This window comes from Mastacembelus armatus, chromosome 24 (assembly GCF_900324485.2).
Source record: "Mastacembelus armatus chromosome 24, fMasArm1.2, whole genome shotgun sequence".
In the NCBI taxonomy this organism is placed as follows: domain Eukaryota; kingdom Metazoa; phylum Chordata; class Actinopteri; order Synbranchiformes; family Mastacembelidae; genus Mastacembelus; species Mastacembelus armatus.
In genome coordinates this window covers 4,883,286-4,910,873 of record NC_046656.1, presented here as the reverse complement: position 1 = coordinate 4,910,873, position 27,588 = coordinate 4,883,286, and the positions used below count along the sequence as shown (strand labels likewise).

The 27,588-nt window shown below is 40.4% G+C and overlaps 3 protein-coding genes across 9 annotated transcripts in view; 1 reads left to right on the top strand and 2 right to left on the bottom strand.

The window, feature by feature from the left end:
- Window positions 1-5,886, bottom strand: part of fynb (FYN proto-oncogene, Src family tyrosine kinase b) — a 71,662-nt gene extending 65,776 nt beyond the window's left edge. For 4 of the 5 annotated variants that reach the window (XM_026318087.2, XM_026318090.2, XM_026318086.1 and 1 more), the window contains exon 1: window positions 5,709-5,886. The gene's annotated coding sequence lies outside the window, so the exon portion shown is untranslated. The remainder of the gene's footprint in view (window positions 1-5,708) is intronic. The other variant, XM_026318091.2, reaches the window with a different exon arrangement.
- A 5,501-nt stretch (window positions 5,887-11,387) lies between these two features.
- On the bottom strand, window positions 11,388-21,170 carry LOC113137271 (organic cation transporter protein). The gene is made up of 10 exons (XM_026318791.1): window positions 20,720-21,170; window positions 19,789-19,892; window positions 19,502-19,656; window positions 18,262-18,430; window positions 17,978-18,101; window positions 16,460-16,566; window positions 15,068-15,279; window positions 14,756-14,864; window positions 12,565-12,777; window positions 11,388-11,744 (listed from the first exon to the last, which is right to left on the bottom strand). The coding sequence occupies exons 1-10, from the start codon at window positions 21,068-21,070 to the stop codon at window positions 11,708-11,710; spliced, it is 1,581 nt and encodes a 526-aa protein (XP_026174576.1). The 5' UTR covers window positions 21,071-21,170; the 3' UTR covers window positions 11,388-11,707.
- Window positions 21,171-22,951: 1,781 nt separating this feature from the next.
- Window positions 22,952-27,584, top strand: ccn6 (cellular communication network factor 6). Of its 3 annotated transcripts, XM_026318948.1 has the most exons (6): window positions 22,952-22,999; window positions 24,590-24,601; window positions 25,057-25,282; window positions 26,147-26,377; window positions 27,021-27,214; window positions 27,288-27,584. In XM_026318948.1, exons 1-6 carry the CDS (start codon window positions 22,952-22,954, stop codon window positions 27,567-27,569), a joined length of 993 nt encoding a protein of 330 aa, XP_026174733.1. In that variant the 3' UTR covers window positions 27,570-27,584. The 3 variants fall into 3 exon arrangements, with proteins under 3 accessions (XP_026174733.1, XP_026174732.1, XP_026174731.2); XM_026318947.1 differs by lacking the exon at window positions 24,590-24,601 and having other exon boundaries at window positions 25,003-25,282; XM_026318946.2 differs by lacking the exons at window positions 22,952-22,999; window positions 24,590-24,601 and having other exon boundaries at window positions 24,902-25,282.
- The last annotated feature ends 4 nt before the right edge of the window (window positions 27,585-27,588 follow it).

Sequence of the window (27,588 nt, the reverse complement as noted above, 5' to 3'; positions counted from 1 at the left end):
TTGTTTTGTCCACATGAAGAGACAAATTGTTGTTGTGAGACCAGCTCACCAGGCGTTCCATTTCATCTCTGTATGTTGGTTCACTGTCATTGCTAATGAGGTCCACTGCTGTCGTATCATCAGTGAGCTTGACCATGAGGTTGGATTCTGACATTGTTGTGCAGTTGTGGGTGAGCAGCGTGAACAGCAGTGGGCTCAGCACACAGGGGCACCTGTGCTCAATGTGATGGTGCCTGATGTTCTGCTGCTGATGAGTACTGACTGCATCTCTCTGTCAGGAAGTCTAGAATATAGTTGCAGAGTGGAGTGTTGAGGCCCATTAGAGAGAGATTCCTCACCAGTTGCTGGAGTCTGAATTAGAGTGGGCTCAAACAAGTAACTGCCTAGCCATGAGTAATGCTAAAAGGAATGGTTCATTAATCATGTTTTGGGGATTTTGACGGCAAAGCTTGTATAAAAAACTGTTACCTATTCTCTAAAGAATGAGGAGTGGTCCGAAATGGTGAAAAACCTACTAAGTGAGCCTTTTAATTATCTTGGTCCACATCCTGCTCCTAAAACCTAAGACTGAACAAACAGTGGTAAAATGCTACCAAAATGTCTGTGTATAATTCATTCTTGAGTAAGAGATTAGAAGTTATATAAAGTTGCAAAATGATGGGGATTAGAGCTTTATCGTGGATGTTGCCAGCTCTCTGCACTGGCTGTGAGGCAGTAACCAGATCCAAATCTGTTCAAAATGGCTGCAGTGTACAGTGACTGACAGTGTCCACAGTGACACTGAGTCTGAGCAAGTTATAAGAGCAGGCAGCATCCTGTTTGAGTCAAGACTGGGTCCAAAGTGGGTCAATGCTGAGGCAAGTTCCAATACCTGCCCTGGTTAGGCCTAACGCTAAAACATATGTACACAATACATACTTAAAGATGTCAACATGCCTCATATTAAAGACAAAAACTAAAGAAACGCTTCAGGAATATTTGCCAGCGTGAGTGATGGAACAGGCGGGAGAAAACCAATGTGCAATAGAATTAAATTCACATATAAGGTGATTCCTGGTTTGTACCCTAATCTTATTTGGGTGAAATCAAACATCCTTGTGACAAACTCAAAGCCACTGCATGTTGCCTAAAGGGTGGGAGGAACCGGGGGCTGTGGTGGAGCCACCTGCTTATTTTGCCCTTAGGCCACTAGTAGTAGTAATCAAAAAGTCTGTAACATCAAAACAGACTGCAGACTACAGCTTCCTAAGTTGACTACTGAATAAATGTGCAAGCCCTGCTCAGTAGGAAACACCAAACGCATACTTCTTCTAATCTGTTAGATTTGTTTTTATTCTACGGTCCTGACCACTGTGTGATAACCTGTCTGATCAGGGCCCTTCTGTTAGAACCAAGCCAGTCACAAATAGTGACAATCAGTGAAAGGATGAACACAGGTCTTTGGCACACCACAATATAAACAGATGAGAAGCTGTTTAAAACTGTCTAAGCCAGCCACTAGGCCTAACACAATGGACTTTCCTCTGTGATACCACGCATGTCTCAGCCTATTGTATACAGTGGGTATGGAAAGTATTCAGACCCCTTTAAATTTTTCACTCTTTGTGTCATTGCAGCCATTTGCCAAAATCAAAAAAGTTCATTTTATTTCTCATTAATGTACACTCAGCACCCCATCTTGACAGAAAAAAACAGAAATGTAGAAATTTTTGCAAATTTATTAAAAAAGAAAAACTGAAATATCACATGGTCATAAGTATTCAGACCCTGTGCTCAGTATTGAGTAGAAGCACCCTTTTGAGCTAGTACAGCCATGAGTCTTCTTGGGAATGATGCAACAAGTTTTTCACACCTGGATTTGGGGATCCTCTGCCATTCTTCCTTGCAGATCCTCTCCAGTTCTGTCAGGTTGGATGGTGAACGTTGGTGGACAGCCATTTTCAGGTCTCTCCAGAGATGCTCAATTGGGTTTAGGTCAGGGCTCTGGCTGGGCCAGTCAAGAACAGTCACAGAGTTGTTCCGAAGCCACTCCTTTGTTATTTTAGCTGTGTGCTTAGGGTCATTGTCCTGTTGAAAGGTGAACCTTCAGCCCAGTCTGAGGTCCTGAGCACTCTGGAAGAGGTTTTCTTCCAGGATATCTCTGTACATGGCCGCATTCATCTTTCCTTCAATTGCAACCAGTCGTCCTGTCCCTGCAGCTGAAAAACACCCCCACAACATGATGCTCCCACCACCATGTTTCACTGTAGGGATTGTATTGGGCAGGTGATGAGCAGTGCCTGGTTTTCTCCAGACATACCGCTTAGAATTAACTCCAAAAAGTTCAATCTTGGTCTCATCAGACCAGAGAATCTTATTTCTCATAGTCTGGGAGTCCTTCATGTGTTTTTTGGCAAACTCTATGCGGGCTTTCATGTGTCTTGCACTGAGGAGAGGCTTCCGTTGGGCCACTCTGCCATAAAGCGCCTGCAGTGATAGTTGACTTTGTGGAACTTTCTCCCATCTCCCTACTGCATCTCTGGAGCTCAGCCACAGTGATCTTTGGGTTCTTCTTTACTTCTCTCACCAAAGCTCTTCTCCCACAATTGCTCAGTTTGGCTGGACGGCCAGGTCTAGGAAGAGTTCTGGTCGTCCCACACTTTTTCCATTTGAGGATTATGGAGGCCACTGTGCTCTTAGGAATCTTGAGTGCTGCAGAAATTCTTTTGTAACCTTGGCCAGATCTGTGCCTTGCCACAATTCTGTCTCTGAGCTCCTTGGACAGTTCCTTCGACCTCATGATTCTCATTTGCTCTGACATGCACTGTGAGCTGTAAGGTCTTATATAGACAGGTGTGTGCCTTTCCTAATCAAGTCCAATCAGTTTAATTAAACACAGCTGGACTCCAATGAAGGAGCAGAACCATCTCAAGGAGGATCAGAAGAAATGGACAGCATGTGAGTTAAATATGAGTGTCACTGCAAAGGGTCTGAATACTTATGACCATGTGATATTTCAGTTTTTCTTTTTTAATAAATTTGCAAAAATTTCTACATTTCTGTTTTTTTCTGTCAAGATGGGGTGCTGAGTGTACATTAATGAGAAATAAAATGAACTTTTTTGATTTTGGCAAATGGCTGCAATGACACAAAGAGTGAAAAATTTAAAGGGGTCTGAATATTTTCCGTACCCACTGTAGCACAGAAAATAAAGCGAGCATCCCTTAACTCATAACTCATTCTGACAAGAGCATAGGGCTGCTCCATTATGGAAAAAAATCATAATCACAATTATTTTGGTCATTATTAAAATCACAATTATTTTACATGATTACTCATTGACTTTGGAAATATGTTGCATTTATTGAACAAAACAATAAATTATCCTTCAAACAATTAATACAAAATATATTCAAATGTATAAAAAACATAAAAATAAAGGCAAATAAGATCAACAGTGTAGTGCACTTCCACAATCTCTTAAAAAGAAGTAAGACATAAAAATCAAATATCAGATGAAATAATAAATAAATTAGACAAAGATAAGCTTGCTCACGTATGTGCCTTAACAAGCTAATTGATCACTATGTAGTGAAGGACGTTGTGAGGTTGTTCTTTCTGTTTCTTTTTATTAGTTGGTCATATTAAAAAATCTGTGTTAAAAAGACTTGTGGTGTTACCGAGCGGTGCCAACACCACCGTGTAGCAAATCTTGCACATAATATGTTTTTCATCCACGTCTGCTTCTTCTAATCCAAACTGTTCCCAAACAGAAATGCTTCTACCTCTTTTGTTGACCAAAGACTTCTGTGGCTGCTCTCTTTCCGCCATCTTCACTGTGCTGATTTTAAATGCCACCAGATACCACATACGCAACAACAGTATAGGCCGAGAGAGTTTGGGCTTCTTGAGGGGCGAAAGTGGACATGTGCGTCATTAAGAACACAGGCCAAAATAACTTGGAAAAATGGAATAATCTTTTTTTCTCTATTACAATCTGTCGATTACAGTTTTTGTGATCATTGGGACCTGAAATCATTCGATTAATTGCACAGCCCTACAAGAGCAGATTTTTTTTTTTCTGCAAAAAACCACAAGTCAGATGAAGACACTTGTAACATAAAAATCCACTGCAAAAATGCCAAATTTTACACAGAAAGGCAAAAGAAAGGACTTCTTACTTAGTATGGAGGATTGATGTTGACTCATGACAGAAAAAATTAATAGAATTTCTAAAACTTAGATAATCAGACCTTGTTAACATGATCTGCACTTACTTTCTGTGTATACATAACTTCAACACTTATTTCATAAAACAAACTAGTTCCTGTGCATGGTTTCCAAGACTACTACTGTGCATCACAGATTATCCCAGCAGCCTGGAGACATGTCCTTTCACCAGAACCTAACAATATGTATCCTTACACAACAACCCCTGCAGTGCCTGAAATCAGCAGGCCACGATATCACATAGTTGCACAAGAAACAGCTTTGTCTTCTCGGTACAGAAATCTCAAGCTCAGTGGAGTCAGGGAACTGGCCCCCATGCTTTGGCACCGCTCAAAACACAAGGCACCCAGATTTCTGGAAACAGGGATAATAGGACTTGACCAGTAAAAGACAAGGGGAAATTACAACTCCATATCACATTGTATCGCCGGCACCTTAAATCAATTTATTACAAGCAGAAAGCCTTGCTGTCTGCCACACGTTGTAAATGGCAGCTCCTTCATTAAGAAACACTTCCTGAGGGGAAAATACTGATGTAAAAGTGAAACCGTTGGGCGTCTAGGGGCAGCAGTCGCCAACATAATCAATGACACTAATTTTAAAAACACAGCATCCAGGACAAATGGCTGTGGTTCAGACCTTGCCAGGTTTTATGTATTGAAAGAATGGAGGGAGTGATGCCTGTGATTGTTTTAAAAGGAAAAAGATGTGTTCAGAACATTTAACCCAATTATCAAAGGAAATAACAAGGAGGAGGCTGATATATAAGCAAAGTATTTATAACTCAAGCCTTATTAAAATGCAGGGAGAAGAATGCTGAGAAGAATACACAGTGAGAGATGAACATCAGCATCCTCCACAAATCACCCCCCTAGGGCCAGGAGAGATGCTACAGCTCGCCTCACCTGCACCACACACACCTGCTCATGTGCAGGAATGCATCCTGGCGCGAGTTAACAGGGCGCTGTGCTCTGCCTACCGGACGCACTGTCCTTCATCGGACGCCACTAAGCATCAATAGGAGATGCTGCTAATGACTATGGTGATGGTGATGGTGATGATGATAAGAGAAAACGGGGAGAAGCTGGTAAACAAGCAAGTCGCGAGGATCACAAAGCAATGCGTCAAGATGCTTCCAGTCTTAAAAGCCTCGCGTGCGATGATAAACAAAGTCGTTTTTTTTTTTTTTGCCAGTGACCACGGATAACCTACTTGTCTAATTAGCTTCGGGTGTTGTTTCTTCATTCCACTGACACAGACACAACAATGAAACTGAACAAGCACACGAGTATCACATAAAATGAGTCGACGCCTCACCCAGACAGCGTTTCCATGTCCAGGAGGCAGACAGGGACGCAGCTAGCTAACAGGCTAAGCACGTTTACGTCCAAGAAATGTCAATAACACTAATACTTGGGAAAAAAATCAAAGTAATTCATTCCGCCTTAGAGCCAGGGACGAGCTGAAGGCTAAGTAAACAGGAAAACAGTCTTCCTTACCTGTTCAACCGCGTCTAACAGTCCACAGCACTATGTCCCATTGATGTTGTATCAAAATAATGTAACACTAATGAAGACTGGTCCCGGTGTGGCTGTGCTGCTCGTCGTAGCCGCTGCGTGGGATGGCGTTAGCTCTGCAGGGCCACAATGGGGCTGCTGTTGCTACGTTCAGGAGCCGCGGGAAAAAGTACAACTAGACAAGAGGACGCAAACCCAAAAAAGTAAATGTGTGTAGACTGCATAAAATTATATCTAGAGTAGGGCCAGGACCATTTTTGTAGTGTCGAAGCACGATGTTTTAAGGGCAGAGGACAAAAAAGCTTGCTAATTATTGGTCATTATTGTTTCAATCCCAACCACTATTATTGCTTGTAAATAGCTTAATTAGAATTGCTATATAGTTCATTGTCTGTTAAAAATACAAATTAAATAAATCGTGTCTGTTACTTTGATGTAGGGCAGCACCAAATACTCGAGTAAATCGATGAATTTGATTACAAAAAATCGCGGAGGCAATGTATTCGTTTAATTACTATCACTTGCGTTATTGGACCTGCTAGCATAGGGATCATTGTTCCACACGGACCATAATCACTGTCGCACAACGCATTTCAGTATCTAAAGTTGGCGCTATGGCAGAGAGCGAAACCGCCCATAAAAGGCAGAAAATGTCCAAAGTCTGGGATCATTTAAAACTTAAATAAGATGACAACACAGTGTAATGTGTGTATTGTAAAGTAGAACTGGAGAACCACAACAACACTTAGTCAATGCTTCAACACCTGAACAGAAGGGTGGGTTTTTAGTTTTTGTGAAGAGCCTTGAGATGATTTGTGTTGTGTGATTTGGCGCTATACAAATAAATTGAATTGAATTGAATTGAAAACATCCGGCTGTGAACCAGACCGGCTCACACAGCGGAGCCGACACAAGGTAACATCATTTTAAGGTAACTTGTCATTTATACAATAATATTATTCTTTAAAAATGCAATTTTATGCGATTATTCGAGTAATCGCTGAAATATTCGGTAGAATACTCGACTACAAAAAATATCTATAGGTGCAGCCCTACTTTGATGTATACTGCTTTACTATCATGGTGGTGGTGGGGTCACTACTAAAGTTTCTGAGTTTTTCAGGAGAGACCCTAACGGAGCCGGCCCATTGACTAACAGGACGTCAGTTCAATCATAAGCTAGAGAATTTGTTCTTCATCAGTGTCTAATAAGCGTGTGACAAAGTTCAGAGGGATTTCATGCAGATATCCCAGCAAAACTCTTACATTCGAGACTTCTGTTAGCTTTTAGAGGTGTATTAGCACAGGGAATAAAAATAGTACAACAGGACATCCATAGAAGCTATAACCAATAATTCGATTTTGTTTAAGTTTGTTTTCTTAAGTCTAAATGTGGCTTTTGTAAGACAACAAATTACCTGGAAAGCAGGTTTAGTGAAAAGTCAGAGTAGTTTAACCCCGAGTTACCATGACTCAAAACTAACCACCTCATTGGAGGGTTTTCTTCAACAAACTGTGTCCTCCCTCCTGCAGAGTCTGCAGAAGATGTCAGACAGGCCATTTCATCTCCTCATTCATACAGTTCATATCAGAGATTTGCATCATGAGAAGCAGATTAGACAGTAGCTGATAATTTATCTTTAATGAAGTAATGTTTTTGTTATTGATCATTCAGTGTAAGGACAGCGACCTTTCCTTGCACGTTTATCCTCAGTTCTGAGTAAAATCTATAGGCTGGGCAGTCCTTTATTACACTGGTACTGCGTGGATAGGCCTATTAGAACAGCTGTCTTTTTCTTAATCACATCCCCTCCTATCAAACTTCAAGATATGACGGAGTATTAGAACCACAAGGGAAGATTTCATTTGATTTTGCATGTTGAGAATAAAGTTGAAAAGCTAAACACAAAATCTAATATTGAGGACTGTAATGTTTGCAGGTGAGACGTGTTGAAACTGCATTCTGTTTCACTTGAAAGCCACTCCATGTTTGATTTCTTTTATGTATCGACCAAATGAGGTTATAATAATGAGCCTATAGAGTAGCCTACATCTTAGCTGCCTGTATAATGTTCTTATGTTTCATTTTTAGGTGCTGCCAGGTGCTTTTGACTCACTGGATTGCACTTGAAAATAAAATGCAGTCAGCTCCCACCTGTTTTTCCTCTGTAGCCTACTGTTAAAGAAACAAAGTGTGGCAAGTCTTAAATGAAAGAACTATGCATAATGTAACTGTGTTTTTCAAACTTACACATTAACTTGAGCAGCAATTTTCTCTTACCCTCCTCTGCAGCTGCAGCTGTGTTGATCTTCCTTAATAAAAATGTGTTCATGTTCAAAATTGTATAAGGTCTGTGTAACACTTATTTCTAGTTTCCATTTGAGACAAGACAAATAAAAAAATGGAAAAATTAATTGAATTTTATAAAATATAATTTTTCTTTTGTTAGACCAGTACAAATTAAGTTTGTAATTCTATTTTTCCAAATTTCTATCCATGAAATAAAGGGAAAAACAGTTGTGTGAAGAACATAGACCCTTTTCCCTCATTGCTTCGGTGAATCCTTGTATCTGAGCTCCACTGGTGATGGCTTTTTATAGTTCTCCAGAGTTAATCAACTCAGAGTTGACTGAACTAACTCTGATCACCTGTTCTGGAACCGAAAATTCAGCTTCCCATCTCAGGGTTCATCAGGTCAGAGTTAAGTTCAGACTTTGTTAAACCTTTCTGGAATACACCCCTGGTGTGTCTACTGCAGCAGCATTATCAGCTTTTGCATTACATTGTAGCGCCATCTACTGACTATATGCAGGAAAGCACTTACTTACAGCTGAGTATGCAGCCAAATGAAATATCTCAGAGACCCTTTATTTTTAAGTTTTGAAATTTAATAAATATACAAGTAAAATGATACAAAAAAATCTGTAATAGCGCAGTTGTGGTTGGCCAGGCTCTGGTCTTTGCATAGATAAAGTAGTAAAAACCTTGAAGCAAAAAGTGTTTTCTTTGAGAGTGTCTCATCTCAAAGGAGGTTTCAGACATATCAAAATGGTTTACATAGGAGAGGGGGTGTAACTTATTGAAGCTACAAATATAACACACAGCTAAGCTGAGACTGCAAAACCATGGACATTAATGTGCTCCTTCAACATCCTCCACTCTTCCGATTTCAGTCTTTCAACCAGACACTAAAACACATTAAATGTGCTTTCATTATTTTCTTGTAAACAATCAATAAATATGTAAAATAATAGCTAATATTCCTTCTTGCTAGCCACACAGAGGTCAATAGTAATTTTAAGGTTTAAGCAAGGATAATGATACTAAATATGATACCTAAAAATGTCATAGTCATATATAATACTTACTTGCATAAGGACAGTGGAATTAAACAGATACAAGTCACATGCATATACAGTATCTCACAGAAGTGAGTACACCCCTCACATTTTTGTAAATAATTTATTATACCTTTTCATGTGACAACACTGAAGAAATGACACTTTGCTACAATGTAAAGTAGTGAGTGTACAGCTTGTATAACAGTATAAATTTGCTGTCCCCTCAAAATAACTCAACACACAGCCATTAATGTCTAAACCGCTGGCAACAAAAGTGAGTACACCCCTAAGTGAAAATGTCCCAATTGGGCCCAAAGTGTCAATATTTTGTGTGACCAACATTATTTTCCATCACTGCCATAACCCTCTTGGGCATGGAGTTCACCAGAGCTTCACAGGTTGACACTGGAATCCTCTTCCACTCCTCCATGATGACATCACAGAGCTGGTGGATGCTAGAGACCTTGCACTCCTGCACCTTCCGTTTGAGGATGCCCCACAGATGCTCAATAGGGTTTAGGTCTGGAGACATGCTTGGCCAGTCCATCACCTTTACCTTCAGCTTCTTTAGCAAGCCAGTGGTCATCTTGGAGGTGTGTTTGGGGTCGTTATCATGCTGGAATACTGCCCTTTGGCCCAGTCTCATGCTCTGCTTCAGTATGTCACAGTACATGTTGGCATTCATGGTTCCCTCAATGAACTGTAGCTCCCCTGTGCACTCATGCAGCCCCAGACCATGACACTCCCACCACCATGCTTGACTGTAGGCAAGACACACTTTTCTTTGTACTCCTCACCTGGTTGCCGCCAGACACGCTTGACACCACCTGAACCAAATAAGTTTATCTTGGTCTCATCAGACCACAGGACACGGTTCCAGTAATCCATGTCCTTAGTCTGCTTGTCTTCAGCAAACTGTTTGCAGGCTTTTTTTTGCATCATCTTTAGAAGAGGCTTCCTTCTGGGACGACAGCCATGCAGACCTATTTGATGCAGTGTGCGGCGTGTGGTCTGACAGGCTGACCCCCCACCCCTTGAACCTCTGCAGCAATGCTGGCAGCACTCATACGTCTATTTCCCAAAGACAACCTCTGGATATGACGCTGAGCACGTGCACTCAACTTCTTTGGTCGACCATGGCGAGGCCTGTTCTGAGTGGAACCTGTCCTGTTAAACCGCTGTATGGTCTTGGCCACCGTGCTGCAGCTCAGTTTCTGGGTCTTGGCAATCTTCTTATAGCCTCGGCCATCTTTATGTAGAGCAACAATTCTTTTTTTCAGATCCTCTGAGAGTTCTTTGCCATGAGGTGCCATGTTGAACTTCCAGTGACCAGTATGAGAGACTGAGAGTAATAAGACCAAATTTAACACACCTGCTCCCCATTCACACCTGAGACCTTGTAACACTAACGAGTCACATGACACCGGGGAGGGAAAATGGCTAATTGGGCCCAATGTGGACATTTTCACTTAGGGGTGTACTCACTTTTGTTGCCAGCGGTTTAGACATTAATGGCTGTGTGTTGAGTTATTTTGAGTAGACAGCAAATTTATACTGTTATACAAGCTGTAGACTCACTACTTTACATTGTAGCAAAGTGTCATTTCTTCAGTGTTGTCACATGAAAAGATATAAATTATTTACAAAAATGTGAGGGGTGTACTTTGTACTCTCACTTCTGTGAGATACTGTCCATGTAAACAATATTTAATGCCTTAAGACAAAACTAAACTAAACAAAATTTACATTTAAGTTTCCATTGTTTCTCAGTTCTTTGTTTTTTGTATCAGAGATATGTTGATTCTCCTTGGAATCTTTTGTGCTCCTTTGTAGGTCATATAATTCAGTTCTTTGATCCTTTGTGAAGTAAGATAATCACAGTAAGATTTGTTCATTCAGACAACAGCAAATAGATGTTTATCTCTGGGGTGCCTGCAGTCTTTAGTTACATGGAGAAGAGACATTCCAGGCTGTTGACTCTTGACTCTGAAGGACTTGAAGGGTCAAATGTGTTGTGCTTTACAGCCATGCAGGAGAAAATTGGTCCGTATCTTGTGTCTTGGTGTTTACAGGTCACTTTGAGTCAGAAAGTGTTGTTCTCTGATGCTATAAGAGCCTTTTGAAAATGCATGTAATCTTTATTTAACCAGGTGAAATTATACTGAGGTTCGAAACCTCTTTATCAAGGGAGGCAGCAAAGCAGTGCGTGTTTCATCAGGACAACATAACACCTAGCAGATAACCAAAACCAAAACTAAAAACCAGGTGGAAAAGTATCCAAAATCAAATGGGGTAGTGACAGAGGAGGTTTAAAACAGATTCAGTGTTTTAGTGTTTTTATTTTGCATTTCTGTCCATTGTTGCATAGAATATGCAGTATGTTTCACCTGTAACTCATGCAACATATAAAAACAGTGTGTATAGCATAAAACGAGGAAAATATTCACCCACACTGTAATTTCCAGAAACTGGGTATCCTGAAAAGAGCCACAAAAAGCTCATCTTCACTTCCACTGAAAGCATAGAACTTTACTCTTAGAATAGCCCTGAAAAAGTCTGACTGCCCCATGAGAAGTGGCAGCTCACTGGTGCTTACTGTTCATTGGTCCATCGTGGTCCTGATGATGTTCATATTTGTGTCAAGGAATGACTGGTTTCATGCCGTTGTCCTCTTCACTGGCAAAGAAAGAGATGAAAGCATGTTATTTGAAGGCAATCTTCAAATTCCACTTTTTCAATGTCTTTGGTGATGAGAAGCAAAAAGAAAACTGATGCACTAATCAAAAAAAAAAAAATCACCTGATATAGTTTTTGATAGAATCACAGCAATGGTATATGTTTTTTTCTTTCTGTCTTACAAAATTTTTTTGTGTTGTGGTTTTATTTGTGCAGGTTACAAATATCAGTCTTTGAGATTTGTTGGCAATCTCAATGTTGGCATCTCTTTAGGAAGACAATGGGCTTCATTCAAAAACATTTTTATATTCTTATTGGAAGATTCCTCTACAAGACAAAAGGACACTTTCATGCTGTAGAAAATATGCCTATTCCAATACTAAAATCACTAAATTGGCAGCTGATCTGGTGAACAGAGAATAATTGTTATATATATTATTTTTGGTTCATTCTGGTATAATATTTGAACCATCTGTGCATACATACAACTCACTAGTCTGCACACAGTCACTCACATACTGATAAACCGATGAAACAGCTATCAGCAGCACAGCTTCAGTCACAGCCACCCCAGAATGAGCACAATATCAGCAGAAAACAGTGAAGTTAAACAGTATATCCAAATGCCATCCAGCCATCTACCCATAATCTATAGCCACTTATTCCTAACCAGGGTCCCAGGGATCTGCTGGAGCCTATCCCAGCTCTCTTTGGGTGAAAGGCAGGGGTACACCCAGGACAGGTCACCAGTCCCTCACAGGGACTCTATCCAAATGCTAATATAGGTATTTAAAATGGTATAAAATGTGTAGTGCCAGACCTAGGTTTGGATCCCTCTACATCTTCAACAGTGTCAGGTAGGGGCTTATTGGCAGTCTCAGGCAGCAGGAGGGTTAGGCCAGCGCCCAGCAAGGGGCAGATACCACACAGGACCATGGGAGCCTGAGGATTGATGCTTTTCAGCAGGTACATCATGGGAGCCAGGACTCCTCCAATCCGAGCACACACAGAGCTGATCCCGATCCCATTTTGCCTACAGAAAGAAGAAGAAGTACTTTATTAATCCCCAAGGGGAAATTCAATTGTTACAGCAGTTATTCTAATTTAAAGTTATTAAATCTAATATTATTTAAATGATATTAATTAATACAAATTAATAAAGTAATTAACTTGAATGTAGAAAAGTAAAAAAGTAATTATTTATTTTTGGGGGTTCACGTGTGTATGTGGTGTGTGTGTGTGTGTGCGTTATTATTTATATTGTGGAATTATAGAGTCTCATGGCCGTGGACACAAAGACTTCCTGAATCTCTCAGTCTTGGCTTTAGGAGGAATTAGTCTGTGGCTGAATGAGCTTCCCATTCGCCACAGTTCCACATGAAGTGGGTCGGCAGGACTGTCCAGTATGGAGCTGATTTTGTCAGAAAGAGGACAGACCGGAGTCAGAAACTAAAGGCACAGTGTTACTGTGTTAGTGTCATGTAACTGAGAACTGGATTTTCACATTACCAACACAAATGTCTGGTGAACAGGTAATAAATCATGTGATGCTAATTTGATTAATCCATTGTTATTTTTCCAGCTAAAATGAACAAACATTATCTAGTTTCACCTTCTCAGCGGATTAATGAGAATTGGAAAAAAAGTTATGTGCAGTCTTAAATGTAATATTAACAAATCTTATTCACTTAGCTGTCAGTTTATTAGATACATTAAACTAAAACTAAGTCAACCCAATCCAACAATCCTGCAAAAAACCTCCCTCTCTAGGTTTTGCACTACATTTACCACAGCTCTGTAGTTTAGTGTGTTATCTGCTGTGTGTCTGCATCTGGACCATTAAGGTACAGGATTGCCAGATGCAAAATGAACCCTGGAATTGTTGATATTAATGCTTGGCCACTGTTTTCCAATACATCTACTTACAGTGATATTTAAATGAAATCCTGCTAACTTTCAAACTAGTTTTAATGGTGAGTTTAAGCCTTAGAGGCACTGAGTGGGAATTGCATATACAGGGTGCCCATAAAGTCTCTTTGCAATTAAAAAAATATATTACAAAGGCAATTGATGAGATATCTTAATCAGATTTGTTCTATATACTCAGTGGTTATCAAAGTTCTTTCTATGCGATTATATTAAAGATATCGCTTTGTGCAACTAATGGTGTCCATATAGAGGCGTATTAAATGAGGCAAAATAACTTCAATATCTTCTCCTCATTTTGTAATAATTTCCACATATTTGTTGTTGTTTTTGTCTGTGGGAACAGCTGATCCACATTTCAGTCACACGGAATTAAGTATTATGGTGCAGACAACCAAAAATGTGATGTCCACATATGTGGACGCCAGGTTGTAGGAGGTTAAAATACAAATGGTGGTCATAATTTTAGAACAACACAGGATATTTTATTTTATTAAGCCTTGATGCACACTGACCCAGGTGTTGTCTGGAAAAGTCATACACCTCAAAATCTATCCACCACACTGTTTGATATACTGTGCTTATCACACACTGCTTACCATACACCCAAACTGTTGCAGATTATGATAAGCCAGTTAATAGATATTATAACAGTCTGCATCAGGTGTACTATGAATTATTCTGACTGGGATTGCAGTCTGTGTTCTTGGACTCAAACTCTAACTGCACCTTTAAGCAGCAGCTGCTCAGTTATGAAGCTTCAGACCTGGATGGATCTGTGATTAATGTTCCAGAGTAGCCAAAACATTATATGTAGTCCATAAAAACAGTTAGTAACAGTTAGATTTCTGAATGCTCTGAATTAAATGGCTTTTTGGCATCATGCTTCAGTTACTACATACTACACAGCTGGCTTTATTTCAGAATGATCTCCAAATAGGGCTAATAAAAACCACGCAGTCTACGACAGAGCCACCCAGGCTAATCAACATGCAGAAGAGGTTTAGACCTGGCAAAAAATGCGTCAGTTCTGGCTCAGCAAATTTGTTGAGACTATTGAAAAGGAACATGACAACCTGCTCTACCTGATAACAGTGGGGAAAACTTCAGCAGAGTAGATGTAAATAATGGCCAGAGAGGCTGTGATTCCAAACTTCCCAATCACGGCCAGGACTGTTTTGGCGACAGAGAGGTCTAGAAGAGAGGTCGAAGAGGGAAAAGGTTTTACACAGAAAAACATAGAAATGTAGAAGAAAAATTTATTTCTAAGCCGCATATTACGATTACAGTAGATATGCCCTCAAATATATACTGACAGAATGAGAAGGTGCACCAACAATTGCAAAGATTTACCCATCACCATATATTAATAAACACTATGTATAACGTGTCTTTACCACTGGGGATGAAGATGGTCAGCAGGCAGGCCATGCCACCCACAGTTAGGAAAGCCAGCTGCGAGATCTTGCGGGAGCGGTTGAGGGTGAATAGGGTGATGGTGCGGGCAGGCAACTCTATTAGGCCAAATATCATCTGGGTCAGATAGATGTTCATCCCAAAGTCAGAAATGTTGAGGGACAGGCCATAGTAGACAAGCACGTTGACAAACCTGATCCCAAGGGGGGGGGGGAAACATAATTCGGTGGGCAAGTCTGATATTCTGATATAAAGCTCATGGCTGTGTGAGACACCTTTCTTAAGCATGTGTCTTAAAGTTAGTGAAAATATTTTTATACAAGATTATGATTGTGCCATTAAGGCAATGATGGCATATGTTTGTTTCTCTGTTTTTAGTCAGAGTTTTAAAGACTCACCAGCTATTCGGCTTGCTGTTGTGTTTTTCGACTTCGTTATGAAACTATTTAGTAATTACCTTTTAAAGGTCAAATCCACATTGTTTCAATAACTGCATTTTAATGACTATACATGCAGAGGTGGAGCAACTATCACAAACCAATGAACTAAAGGATGTTAATGTTCAAACTAAGTTGGTGAATGTAGCAAGATCTGCTACATTATAACTTTAAAAACTACAGTTTTTCTTTCATGTATTATCTTTGACTTTTAAAGAACAAAAACACAAACTTGTTTTTCTTAATATTGAGCATCACAGCCTCACAGAGCCACTTGCATACGTGTGCATCATGCATTGTAAGTCCTAGTGTAACACAAGTGAAAAAGAAAGAGCTACACTGCAGACTTCAAAGTGCAGGTAATAAAGTCTGGACTGAGTGTAGACATTCAGACAACCTGAGAGAGGAGGAGGAGGAGACGCTGCTTCATCTCCCCTGACCCCGACATTGGTGCAGTTGTTTGTTATTTGACACAAATGAATGCACTTCTGCTTGTTCTTATGCCTAGCCTATGTTCTTCATAGGCTAATTTAGACTATAATTAGTATAATTAGAAATGTGACTTATATATGTTTTTTTCGGTTCAACAAGGCTGCTAAAAGCAACTCATACTCCTGTGCAACTTATAGTCTGGAAAATGTGGTAAGTGATGCTATATTAAAAGTCTCAGCTTTTATTTGAGCTGGTTTATATCAGTGTGGAGAAGTAGTGTGGGAGTAGTAGACCAAGTGTAACAGAGGACATAAGACAAACTAAATCATCATATTTAATGTTAATGACGGTGTGAAAGTCTTGGACTCAGAGACATTATCAGACACTTGGTGTCTTAGCATTAATGGTACGTCAATGGGAAGGGGTAAGCTAATATATAAATGTGGATGTACTGCTAGTTTTGAAGTGTTATTATTACTACTAAAGAGATGTGCTCATACTCACCATAGATAAAAAAGAATCAAAGACTGCTTCCTCATTTTTGGGGTTCGGAAAAGGTCAATGAATGAATGCTTTTTCTTCACCTCTGTTTTCTCTTCAGTTTTATAGTCCTGGTGAAATAGTGAGTAGGACAGTTTGGAGTTAGGCGTGATAAAGTAAATGAAACATAGTGCTCTTTAAATGGTTTGAATGTTTAAATGATAACCTGTAATCATATTTATGCAAAGTAACTTAGCCAGAGCCATCTATTTGGCTGGTTAGTGTGTGTCATACAGGTATTACACCCTCACTCTTTGTAGAGTTTTTTTTCTGAATTGCTAACACACTCTGTGGAACTCCATAAGATCCACTTGATCATCATCAATTTCAATTCAATTTAACTTCAATTTATTAAACTTGTAGAGCACCAATTCCAATAAAATCATCCCAAAGCACTTTACATAGAAACCAAACAAATCCCTTATGAGTAGCACTTGGTGGCCGAGAGGAAAATTCCCTTTAATTGAAGGAACCTAAAGCGGAACCAGGCTTGTTTGGGCTAGTTTGGGCTGACATCTGCCTCGACCGGTTGGGGTGAGTGGGTAGAGGAGAGAGAAAAGAACAGCAACAATAAATAAGAAGTACACACTGCAGGTTGATGAGGTCTTTAAGGTATGAAGGAGCTTGATCATGAATTCTGTATTTTACAGGGAGCCAATGAAGAGAAGCTAATATAGGAGAAATATGATCTCTCTTGCTAGTTCCTGTCAGGACTCTGGCTGCAGCATTCTGGATCAACTGGAGGCTTTTTATTAATGAGTTACAATAATCTAGCCTTGAGGTAACAAATACACAGACTAGTTTTTCTGCATCATTTTGAGACAGGATGTTCCTAATTATGTTGCGCAGGTGAAAGAAGACAGTCCTAGAGATTTGTTTTATGTGTGAGTTAAAGGACATGTCCTGGTCAAAAATAACTCCAAGGTTTTTCACAGCAGTGCTGGAGGCCAGGGCTGTGCCATCTAAAGTAGCTATAATTTTAGAAAAGCTATTTCTGAGGTTTTTAGGCCCAAATACAATAACTTCTGTTTTCTCTGAATTTAAAAGTAGAGTAATTTTGTAAAAGTGAGTAATTTTGGGGTCCCAGGGATCTGCTGGAGCCTATCCCAGCTCTCTTTGGGTGGAAGGCAGGGGTACACCCTGGACAGGTCACCAGTCAGTTGAAGGGCCACGTTTAGATGAACCACACTCACACTCACTTCTATGGGCAATTTAGAGTCACCAATCAACATGAAAGGTTCATCATGAACATAAACAAATTGGAATCTGCCTGACAAATAAGATTTAAACTTGCTCCTTTAATCCCAATCACATGTTCCAGTCTTTGTAACAAGATGTGTGGTCAGTGGTGTCGAATGCAGCATCTAACAGGAATAGTACGGAGACAAGTCCATTGTATGAGGCTAACATTACCTTTAATGTCTGCTATTGCAAACAAATTGTCTGTACACTAGTAAATAATACATGCAACTGCAGCTGTACCTGACACATCTCTAGATCTTTGGGCAGAGGCTTCCCATTCATCTGTGCTGCTTTCCTGATCAGCACCCAAGCTTCCTCTTTCCTGTCATTCATCATCAGCCAGCGAGCCGACTTTGGCAACACCCTGAAAATGTATAGACAAGCTGCTCAGGTGAAATACTTGCACTAACCCATCCTGACCTATTGAGCAAGAGACAAACAGATACTGTTAAAATTTAGTTTTCTAGTTTTACTGGACACACTAGGGACACACACAGATCTGGGTCACACTACCACCCACTCACCAGATGTAGACGATAAAGAGGAACCCAGGTGTTGAAATAGCCAACTGCAGTTTACGCCAGTCTCTGATAAGGTATGCCACTCCAGCCAGCATAACGTAGCCCAAGCCAAAGAAGTAGTCAGTGAATATACCGGCAAGCATCCTCTGCTTCGATCCTGTCCATTCTGTCCCTGTGTAAGACATGAACACAGCAGGGACTGTGAATATACAGTGGAGTGGAGTGTGACCACATTTTACCCATCATTCATAATTATTCTTCCAAAGTATAGTTCTTTAACTTAAACATATATATGATATTCAATATTTTCTCAATGTACAAAACAAACCACAAAGAAAAGACACATATACCAAATAGTGCAACAACCTATAACAGTTAGATTAGTGGCTAGGAACCCCCTGTAGTAATAATAATAATCCCTCTCCCTGCCCTTACTGTCAGGATCCAGTCATGTCTGTGTGTGTGTCAACTGGCCTCATTTCCGGAGCAAGTGAGTGTGAATGTTTGTGTGATCTCTCCTTGTCAGCAGGTAGTTAGATAACCGGCAACACCTGGGGCTCGGGAGCGGTTTGGCACGCCGGTGATCCAACTATTTATGCTTCGACACTGCAGAGACAGAAGAATAAACATTCTTCTGTCTCTGCAACTCTCTTCTTTGCCTGCATCCTTTCTGCAATTGGGTCCAAAAACTTGTCTAACTTGTCTAATGTCAAATAAAGGTAAAACACCCAATTCCTTAAAAATACTAGTTCACCCAAACTGAATTGCTTAATTTTCTTCCTAACCATTATTAAATGTAGTTATATTAGTTAATAATATTTAGTTAATATTTAGATAGTTTTGGTTGATTTTGCCAAAATTTTAGTGAGCGACTGGTGAATCTACGCAGCCTCTTACCTGTCAAGGTAAACCCTATTCCCTGAATACTATAATCTGTCTGAATAATATATCAAATCGATCTGCCTAGATCTGCCTAGATACCACAGCACATTTTTTAATGTAAATTTAAATCAAAATACACGTAAAAATACAAAATACACATAAAGAAATTTTTTTTTTTCACTGTGGATTTGTGTCAAGAAATGGATTGTTTTAAATCACCAGTTTTAGAATTGTTTCATTTTTCTCTCTAGCCTTCTGCTATTTTATGTTTTACCACTGAGCTAAAAAGAACCTTTTAATAACATATGCTAAATAAACCCATTGGGTAGAAAAAAGCTTTAGGTTTCTGCAGGACACTGACCTAGGACAAATGCATTAATGATAACACCAGAGATGGATGTTCCAACCATAAAGCGGAGGGCAGTGTAGATGTATAAATTAGGGGCAAAAGCAGCACCAACTCCGAATACAGCCTGAATAGCTAGGCTGATGAGGATTATGAACCGGCGACCATACCTGGAACAAGAGAGAGCATTTCTCAACTTGGCTCATTCCCAACAAAACTTTTTTAAAAAAGTCTACAAATGAAAAATCCTAGAGAAAAGTCAAACCAGGGAATAAGGAGTGTATGGGTGTTACTTAACTTACTTATCAGATAAGCTCCCAAACAACATAGCTCCAACCAGGAGGCCAAACATGTAGATGGAGGAGCCAATGGTGTTCAGACTGGCATTGTCACAAACCAGGTCCCACTGTAAGAAGCAAAGACAAGAAATTGTGTGAAATCATTTTCCTGTTTTAAAGTCTACCTGCTGTGAGTATAAAAGTTCTCTCAAACAGCTGAAAAAAGGCGGGTGGCACATTAGAAAGAGTTACAAATGGCAGTGCTGGCAGGTTCAACTTGTGAGTGAGATAACTTTCCACCTTCTCACCAGATTCCTGTGAATTTTGGCATGTATATTCAATTCCCAGAGGATAATAGCTTGTAATCCCTAACTAATTTTTAGTTGCAAGGCCAAGGTGTATGACAAGGGGACAAATATATATCTAAAAATGACTGGTTGTTGGCTTTCACTGTTATTAGTAACGAACATCTGGGGTTCCCAGAGGACCAAAGCTTTTTGTATGGTACCACCATCATGCCAGTTTTCAACTTAATATATGTGAAATATCAGAAATTGGCAAACTCCTGACCGCGTGGGCCACAGTGGCGGCTTTTGGAGTCTTCTAAATCAGTTGCAGATCTCCTGTCTGTTGCTAAATCCTCTCACTGATGCTGATATGGCATGCTGCCACATGTTGCATTGTTTTGTCCCATTGCATCATTTTGGTCATGTAACCAATCCATTGGCACACCCATCAGGTTCATACATTACAAAACCAGGCAGGACCAAGGGGGAAGGCCAAGACACCTGCACTTCAGGAATCCAGCTTACATCAAATATCACCACAGCCCAGTGCATTACAAGTGCTAAGCCTTGATATGCATTAAACTGCATGAAATAAACAGATCAGGTGTAAATGTAGATATTCTGTAAATTCATGTCCTGACTGAAGAGCCTGTTGGTTTTTCACTCACCTCAGTTACTATAGTGCTTTGGAAGGTTTCTGTGCTGTACGTCCATCCCACCTGACAGCTCTCAACAGGGTGTCCATCACTAGGAGTTGCAGCATTGCTGTTGTTCAGTGAGACCATGCAGGACAGCTCAGGCTGGTGAATGGAGGCAGCCAGAAGGCTGAAGTTGGAAGAAGCCAGAGTAGCAGCAGGAGGACCCATGGAGCGGCATAAATGAGGCGGAACAGCCCCGGTGAAGACAGAGACAAGCATGTGGAATGCAAGAAAGATCTGAGGTAGACAGATCCATACATACAAAATCTTTTGAAACTTCCCAAAGCCTTCGATAAGAAAGAGAATTTCATCAAAATTCATTTCTCTAGCTGTTTGTTGATGCCGATTGCGCAGGTTTGATTCGGAAAACCAAACCACCAAAGAATTGTCAACGTGCGTTGTGCCCTGGTGTGACAGCAGCCTGTATCTATCTGTGGTGAACTGTGGAGCTCTCTGAGGGTGGTTTAAACTCAGTGTGATGGGAGTGAACTGAAGCAGGAGGGAGGTGTTTGCTCCTTGTGGGTGGAGTCACTCTGTTATAATTGCTCAACTGCTGCTTCTGCCCACCCCACCCCCCTTTTTCACTCAAAAACATAAGATTGATGTTATGTTTATCTGGGGCTCATGTTCAAGTTGACACATTAAAGGGTCAATACACACAGTGCTATTAAAGGGTTTATAATTCCAACACAAGATCACAGCAGGAAACAGTTATACATGTACACTAACGAACTGAGGTTACAATAAAAATTTTATAACCAGAACGGAATTTGGGTAACAACTTGTCAAAGAGAAGCTCAGTTAATGATTTCCCAGCCAACGAAAGTACGAGCATACAGAGAAAAAATGCCTTCTCTTCAAAATCTGCCTCTCAAGTGTGCAGTAAAAGTTTGATCCAAACACAGAGAGTAAAAATACCAACATCAAATTATTTTTTTAAAGCAAGGAACTGCCCATGTAAAGAGAAAGAATCTGATGAGGTGGAAAAAAAAACTATCACATCAGGGAACTAATTAATTTAAAGCCTTGTAAGAAAAGAGGAGGATTTTGAAATTAGCTCAGACTTGAACTGATACTCTGAGAGTCAAAGCAAAAAAAAAAACAAAACTAATAAGAAATAAAATAAATGACCACAGCCAGACAGTAAGGCTCTTTACTTAGTTCAGTACAAAAGTTGTTACAGTAAAAGTGGAACCTTGACTACTGGGGGCAACTAAACAGGAGCACAAATAAACTGGCAAGACCTCAAACCCCAGCTACACCAGTGTTTTTTTTTTGTTTTTGTTTTTTTTTTTTACAAATTTTTCTCTAGAAAGTTTTCTGCATTTTTTTCACAAAAACTTGTGGGTCAGTGCTGCGGTAAACAAGATGACTTCCTGTGTGCTTGCCCCCAGTCTCCTTTGTGCTCACAAGGGTATCCTAGAAGACCCAGTGCCATCTTGTGTCAGTAATGAGAACATACGGTACACTGTCCTGCTGCAAGAAATATTCTCTAAAGTACTTTACTATGTTAAAAATAGTCCCATATAAACACATTATTTTTTGGGCAAAAGATTGTCACAGTAAGGATTCATCCACTGGATACCATCAATGTGTATTGAAATGGATGGCAAGACATCTTCCTATATTATTAGTTTCACACACTCAAGTGGTACTAGTAGTAGTACAGTAGGCATGGATGGATTAGGAGTCAAGAAGCCAAGACATTTTTCACCTATTTTCCTTTTTTGTGTTTCATTTCTGCAGTTTTATTCTGTCTTTAGTGGTGTCTTGTGTAGTTTTGTATATCATTTTCTAGTTTTGTATCTGTTTTTTCTTATTCTGTGTCTTTTTTGCAGTCATCTGTTGGACTTTCCAACAGAAAGGTTAATGTTTCTTCCATGATTCTCAGATATAAGGCCCCCTGAACCCTTTGGCACTCATGGAGGTCTGCAGACTGAGAATAAACAAGTGGGCAGGACTAAAGGGTCTAGAAGCGGCCCAGCAGTTATGAAGACAAATATTTCTCCTTTGGATCAGTAAGGCGGGGTATGGTGTGTTTGGAGAGGAGACAGAGGGGTGCTTTGTCCCCTTCTCCAGCAGGTCTGCTATCCAAACCCTTTCCTCCCCATTCCTCTTTCCCGTTCTCCCTCAATCCCACCTTCCTGCTCCCCTGTCCCCCTGCGCTCTCCGGGAGCTCACTCAAAACTTCTCACCTAAGAGATGCTGTCGCTTCTCTGCTGCTCTCTCCTGCTCATCCTTGCTCAACAGGTAAGAATACGATTATCATTTTTTATTCTAACTTTCTGTTTCTACCCTCCAACACTTACAGACAGACTAAGGTTTCATACAGGAAGACACTTAACAGCACACAACATATCATATCATATCATATCTGGACTAACAGGAAAATGTAAAACTGAGATGCTTGGTTGTTCTCAGTAGAACATCAGCTCAACTCAAAAAGTAAAAACTTCATTCCATCGTGTCTGTAGAAACTGCTGTATTTTTAAAATTGTGCCTTTACTTAACACTTGCAATATACTGCATACTGAGTTGTTTTTAGTGTTATTAGATTTTTATTTGGTCAGGCTTAGCTGTTGCTCTATAATTATGAGCTGACAAAAGGGAAGCACAGTCTGAGGAACTTACATTTAAAGCTCCTGTGGGTCTATTTTCACACCATGAAATTAGTTCATTCAGTAAACCTGGCAGTAAGGCTTCAGATTTTTGGCATAGCCCTCATAACCCTTGGAAGACTTGTGCGTCCAGGGCGACTGGAGTACAAGCAGCACCATGTAGGGATTGCGTCTTAGCAAATACCTAGCAAAGTAAACAAAAATATAAAAAATATTACAGGGCTGTTGGGATGCCAGCGCTCCACATTTTGGGCAGCTTTCAGATAATAAAAAACACATTTTAAATACTGACATATTGCAATAAAGGGGACGGTTGTATACATATAGATATACAATTATAATAATAAAAGACTTTCATTACAAACTCATTATTACATTAATAGTTAAAAGAAATTTGGGTGATTGACTGACTGCTGACAACAGGAAATGTCCCCAGCCACATCACGTGTCTAAGAGTGATTTGAACTGTGACGCGATGTAGAGCTTTTTATGTTCTTGGATCAACAGGCGCAGAAATTTCCTAAATTAGCTGGACACTAGTTTTTAATTGAACGTTACACAGATAGGAGAAAGCAGTGCATTTATCTGGGACCATTTACATCAGTCAATTAATGCACATTTGGTGCACGCTCCAGGAATGGCAAGGTCTGTCCGCCAGATGCCCTCACTTTTCCACTAGCTCCATCAGGACGTTTAAATTTCTGGTTCCAGTCACTACAATTCAATGGATTACCACCTTTAAATCACACAATCACATTCCTCTTAATATGAAGCTTTGCTACTTTGGATGCTATTCTATATAAATAAAAATATATATGTCTTCTATCAAGATTTTACTTCACTGACAAAAAGAACTTCTGTCAATAGTTGAAGTGAGTCAAACTATCACAATGTTTGTTTGCTACAATGAAGAATCCACTAAACCAGTGGCTTAGTGCTGAGTATGAAGAGTTACACTGAGGCTGAGAAGCATCTTTTATCTAATATATGAGTCATTTTATTACATGCACATAGAAAGAAGGGGCTGCAGGAGATAATAATATTGATGTGGGCTTTCAGGCTGCGCTTAATTAAAGTGTAACTGGGTACGAGAATGTATTTTTATTATCCTGTATTGTCCAATTAAGGTTTCTGTAAATCAGATTCATAAGGTAGCTAAACTTGAAGGTGGGGTAAGAAGGTGTGCACTGGAAGGATTATAAACAAGTAATCAGTCAGAAAGAAAATCAGTCGAGTGAGTGAGGTGGAATATTTATGCGTGGGGTTTGTCCATGGGTTGACACTATGTTCTCAGTCAAATCTGCTTTTTACTATAACGTAGTATTAGATCAAGATGCATGCATTGCTGTCACACGTACCAATGTTAGTGTCTGTAAGGATCGACAATGACTGACACTGATACTGACGACAAACAGAACTCCTACTCTGAGAGCCTTACAGATACCGGGGATTAATTGTTCCACAATCTAAGCTTCATCTTGATATACGTTTTTATGTAGGTTCTTGGCTGTTCTCAGACCATTTTTGCTGGTTATGAGATGTCTAATGTGCAAGTCTGATATTTCCAGTGAGAAATGTCTGACAAAAAAACCATACTTTGAAACCACCAAATTCTTTGTTCTTCTCCCCACCCAGTGCTTCAGCAGGGCTCAGAACAATGGGCAGCTGCTGGCTCCCCGGGGCTCACAGTCTGCGACTGAGAGGCGGCAGTTCTGCCAGTGGCCCTGCAAGTGTGCGGAGAGACCTTACTGTGCCCCAGGGGTGAGCTCCGTCCTGGATGGGTGTGGCTGCTGCAAGAGCTGTGCCAGGCAGATGGGAGAGCAATGCAATGAGAGGGATGTCTGTGACCCGCACAAGGGCATGTACTGTGACTTCTCAGCAGACAAGCCAAGATATGAGATCGGCGTGTGTGCATGTTAGTAGCTATCATGTTTTATTACACACCACAATGAGGCAGGTCACAGCAACAGGGCTGTTACACCCTCCGTTTCAAACTAAATAATTACTGCCTTTGATGTTAGTGCTGTGACTGCTTTAGTGTATTCACTGTAACCCTGCAGTATGTGTCACCACAGGACTCTCAATGAAATGAATCAGGAGGCTGCATTTTCTTTCTTCACTATCAGCAATATCTAAAAACAAGCAAACAAAGAAACACACAAAACAGTATTTAACTCCAAACTCCACCAGAGCTGATTGTGTGACAAGCTGGTACAAAGGTATTACAGGGAAAAGTGACAGGAGGGCAGTGTATGTCAGCACCATGGGTTCTCCTGTATACTCTGACAGATTTCTTTATGAAACAAAAATGGATTAAAATTGTACTCAGCAAAATATTTGCAGCACTAGAAAAATCTGTTTTCCAATTGCTTCCCAATTCTGTAATACAGTGTGATGCAATTTTATAGTTGGCTTAGTTCACCTTGGATGATATTACAAAGATATTTCACCATGCTCCTTGGAGGAAGGAGAGGCAGATTTCCCAGAATCTGTGCCCTGACACATTACACCATCATTTTGGTATTTCATTCACACTGTGATAAATTCCAGCTCAAAACCAACTGGGACAGTGAGACCCTCTGAGTTCTGAGGGTTAATTAGTGATTCTCCAAAATGTTTGTACGCACATTCTCATGTTGTTTTTCCATATTCTAACTCATGTGATCAGAAATGGTTTACATGGTCAGTGGTGTATGCATGTTTCAAACCCCATTTTGTGTGTACATGCTGATAACAAATAAGGCCCCAGGTCCCTGAACTGTCTCCCTTATTCTTTCAGACATGATGGCAGTAGGCTGTGACCTGAATGGAGCCCACTATGAGAACGGCGAAGCTTTCCAGCCCAGTCCTCTCTATAAGTGTACATGTATTGCTGGAGCCATTGGCTGTACTCCTGCTTTTATCCAGAAGTCGGCTGGTCTCTTAGGCCGTGTCCCACCGATGGGTAACATCCCAGCTGGCCTCCGTCAGAGCCCAAAGAAACACCAGCAGGAGACTACATACATGACAGGTGTGTGCTTATAGAGTAAACCTGTGGAAAAGGGCCAGACTGTCAAGCCTAGAATGCTAATTTCTGTCTAAGGGAGGGGGCCAGGACATTCCATTACTCTGGTGCTATAAGCAAAGGGTGGAGTGTGTCATGACTGACTGTAGTTAGACAGACTGACTCACTCAGGAAACCGGAGATGGATTGTTCCAATTATAAACAGGAAAAAGGACAACTCACTTTTCATTAAAAACACCTCACTTCGATGTGTTGTAGCTGTAACAGTGCAGAAACATATCTATATCACAATCTATCTGGAAACACAAATTTAATTTTCACTGTGAAAAAACATCCACACAGGGTACCTGGAATCTTTTTGGGATGTCTGAAAGATCTTCTCAGTGAGTGACTCTTTCCAGTTTCATTAAGTGAAGAACAGATTGGGTGCTGTGTCACTGTAAAGAAAATGATTCAGGTGCATGTGCTGATCTGTTTGCTGAAGGTCGAAATGCTTTAAATTTCAGTAATTTATACCAAGCAGGAGCAGAAAATGAATTCCGTTGGGAATGGTAAGACCAGGTATTTGTAGTTGTTTAGGCTGGTACACAAGGTAGGCCTTTGTGTACGGTGTTGTTGACACGGTGCTCTTTAACTGTAATACTGAAAGCTTACAGGGATCCTCCTTTAGCCTGGAAGAAGAACTGCCTGATACAGACGACCTCCTGGAGCTCCTGCTCCAAGACCTGTGGCCTGGGCATCTCTGTACGGGTCAACAATGACAACACCAAATGTGAGATGAGAAAGGAGCGCCGCCTGTGCCTGCTGCGACCTTGTGAGAAGAGTGTGCTTAGGAGTGTTAAGGTGACAAGTTAGTCAAGGTCTATTCTTATAGTAACATGTTTAAAAAGACATTAATTATTGCTATCGCCTCCAGGTGCCAAAGGGAAAGACTTGCCGGCCTAAATTCCAAGCAAAGAAAGCAGAGAAGCTGAAAGTCTCGGGCTGTTCCAGTAACAAGAAGTTTAAGCCCACATACTGCGGTGTCTGTACAGACAAGCGCTGTTGTGTACCCAACAAGTCACACATGATAAAGGTCAACTTCACCTGTAAAGAAGGCTCCACCACACAGTGGAAGATGCAGTGGATAACGTCCTGCGTGTGCCAGAGGAAGTGCAACGATCCAGGTGACATGTTCTCTGAGCTGCAGTTGCTCTAATGGAGCCATCTAAGAAGTC